This window comes from Manacus vitellinus, unplaced genomic scaffold (genome assembly GCF_001715985.3).
Source record: "Manacus vitellinus isolate BGI_N305 unplaced genomic scaffold, ASM171598v3 ctg7180002434722_pilon, whole genome shotgun sequence".
NCBI classification, from domain to species: domain Eukaryota; kingdom Metazoa; phylum Chordata; class Aves; order Passeriformes; family Pipridae; genus Manacus; species Manacus vitellinus.
Genome location: NW_021938691.1, coordinates 622 through 3131, shown reverse-complemented (window position 1 = coordinate 3131; position 2510 = coordinate 622). Strand labels below are relative to the sequence as shown.

The following is a 2510-nucleotide window of genomic DNA, read 5'->3' as shown; positions in this document are numbered from 1 at the left end:
TGTTCCCATGAGCTCCAGGGAGATCCCAGTGATCCTGCGTGTTCCCATGAGCTCCAGGGAGATCCCAGTGATCCCAGTGACCCCAGTGTTCCCATGAGCTCCAGGGAGATTCCAGTGATCCCAGTGATCCCAGTGACCCCAGTGATCCCGTTACCTCGTCTCAGGGCTCCATGTTGGTCCCGTCTGGGCGTCGCCGCGGGGCCTGTGGGGACAGGGGAGGGGCCAGTACGGACCAATACAGACCAGTACAGACCAGTACAGACCCAAATCTATCCACCAGTACAGACCAGTACAGCAGCACACAGCCCAGCATGGCCCAGTACAGCCCAGAACAGCCCAGTACGGCTCCACACACCCCAGTATGGCCCAGTCCAGACCGGTATCTGCTGCTCATACTCTGGAGCATCCATTACCCATCCATGGTCTAATGAGGCCCAGCACGGCCCAGTATGACCCAGTATGGCCCAGTACCTCCCAGCACAGCCCAGTATGGCCCAGTACAACCCAGTATAGCCCAATGAGAGCCTGTACAGACTGCACAGCCCAGCATGGACCAGTACAAACCAGTACAGCCCAGTAAAAGCCAGTACAGGCCATCACAGCCCAGTATGGCCAAGGATGGCCCAGTATGACCCAGTACGGCCCAGTATGACCCAGTATGGCCCAGTATGATCCAGCACAACCCAGTAACACTCAGCACGTCCCAGTGTGGCCCCGTAGAACCCGGCATGGCCCAGTATGGACGAGCAGAGGAGTTCATGGCCAAGTATGGACCAGTCCAGACCAGTATGGGGCAGCACAGCCCAGTCCAGACCCAGTCCAGACCAGTATGGTCCAGCACGACCCAGTAAGACTCAGCATATCCCAGTACAGGCCCAGTACATCCCAGTATAGTCCACTACATCCCAGTACAGCCCAACAGCCCAGTACAGCCCAGTACAGCCCAGTACAGCCCAGCACGGCCCAGTGTGGCCCAGTACACACTACCACAGACATGTCACAACCCAGTACAGACCAGTATGTACCAATACAGACCAAATACAGACCCAGGACAGCCCAGCCCAGTATGGCCCAGTACATTCCAGCATGGCTCAGTCCAGGCCACTACAGGGCAGCCTGGCCCAGTATGGCCCAGTACAGCCCAGTATGGCCCAGTACAGGCCACTGCATGACAGCACAGCCCAGTATGACCCAGTACATCCCAGTACAGGACAACACAGCCCAGTAAGGCCCAGTACAAGCCAATACAGCCCCAGCACCGCCCAGTCCAGCCCTGTCTGGCCCAGCACAGCCCAGTATGGCCCAGTCCAGCCCAGTCCAGCCCAGCATCACCCAGAGCCCCCCCTCCTGTGCCTCCCAATCCCTCCCCCCCCCCCCTGCGAACCCCCGGCGGGTAACCTGGGGCTCAGCCCCACGGACGTTCCCATCTACTGCTTCCGGGGGTCGGGCCCCTCGCCCTACCGGGGCCATGGGGGCACGGGAGCACGGGGCCCGGTGGCTCCGGGGAGCCCCCGGCCTGGCGGTAACGGGGGTGGAGGCGATGGGGCTGTCCGCTAAACCGAGGGGGGGGAAGAATCCGGGGTACGGGAAGGGGGACCGGCGAATGGGTCTGGGGGACCGGAATGGAGGATCCGGGATGGAGGATCGGAGCGGGGTATGGATCCCGGGAAGGGGCGGGAGGGACCAGGGATGGATCCGTGATGGATCCCGGGATGGATCCGGGTTGATCCGGGATGGATCGGAATGGATCCCGGATCTGCGGGGTGCCCGCTGTGGCGGTGCCGGAGGGGTCCGGGAAAGGCGGTTCCCAGTCCGGTGGGGGCCCCCGAGCAGACCGGACCCGCCGCCCCAAGGCCGCGCCGCCGCTGGACGCCGCAGAAGCGCCGGGCGGGGCGGGGAGGGAGGGGAGGGGAGGGACGGACACGGGGATGGACCCACGGACAGACACACGGACACGGATCCACGGACAGACCTACGGACAGACCCACGGACACACGGACACGGGGATGGACCCACGGACAGACACACGGACACGGGGACGGACCCACAGACAGACACACGGACAGACACACGGACACACAGACACCGGGATGGACCCACGGACAGACACACGGACACGGGGACGGATCCACGGACAGACCCACGGACAGACCCACGGACACACAGACACCGGGATGGACCCATGGACAGACACGAGCATGGACACACGGACACAGGGACACATAAACAGACCCATGAACCAACCCATGGAGCGACACACAGACCCACAGACAGACACACGGACACACAGACAGACACACAGACCCATGGACAGACACACGGACACACAGACAGGCGCAGAGACAGACCCACAGACAGACACACAGACACACGGACTGACTTGTGTACCAGTACATGGACTGACACACAGACACATGGACACATGGATGGACACACGGACAGACACACAGGCACGTGGACACGTGGATGGACACACGGACAGACACACAGGCACGTGGACACACGGACAC

The 2510-nt window shown here is 62.3% G+C and overlaps 1 protein-coding gene across 1 annotated transcript; it reads left to right on the top strand.

Annotated features, from left to right (window-relative positions):
* Positions 1 to 438: 438 nt before the first annotated feature.
* LOC115307361 (SR-related and CTD-associated factor 4-like) lies at positions 439 to 946 on the top strand (the record flags this gene model as incomplete). The annotated part of the gene is given in 3 exon segments (XM_029959016.1): positions 439 to 606; positions 721 to 766; positions 874 to 946. Coding segments are annotated over 3 exon segments (287 nt in total), but the record flags the coding sequence as incomplete, so codon positions are not given.
* Between the last annotated feature and the right edge of the window lie 1564 nt (positions 947 to 2510).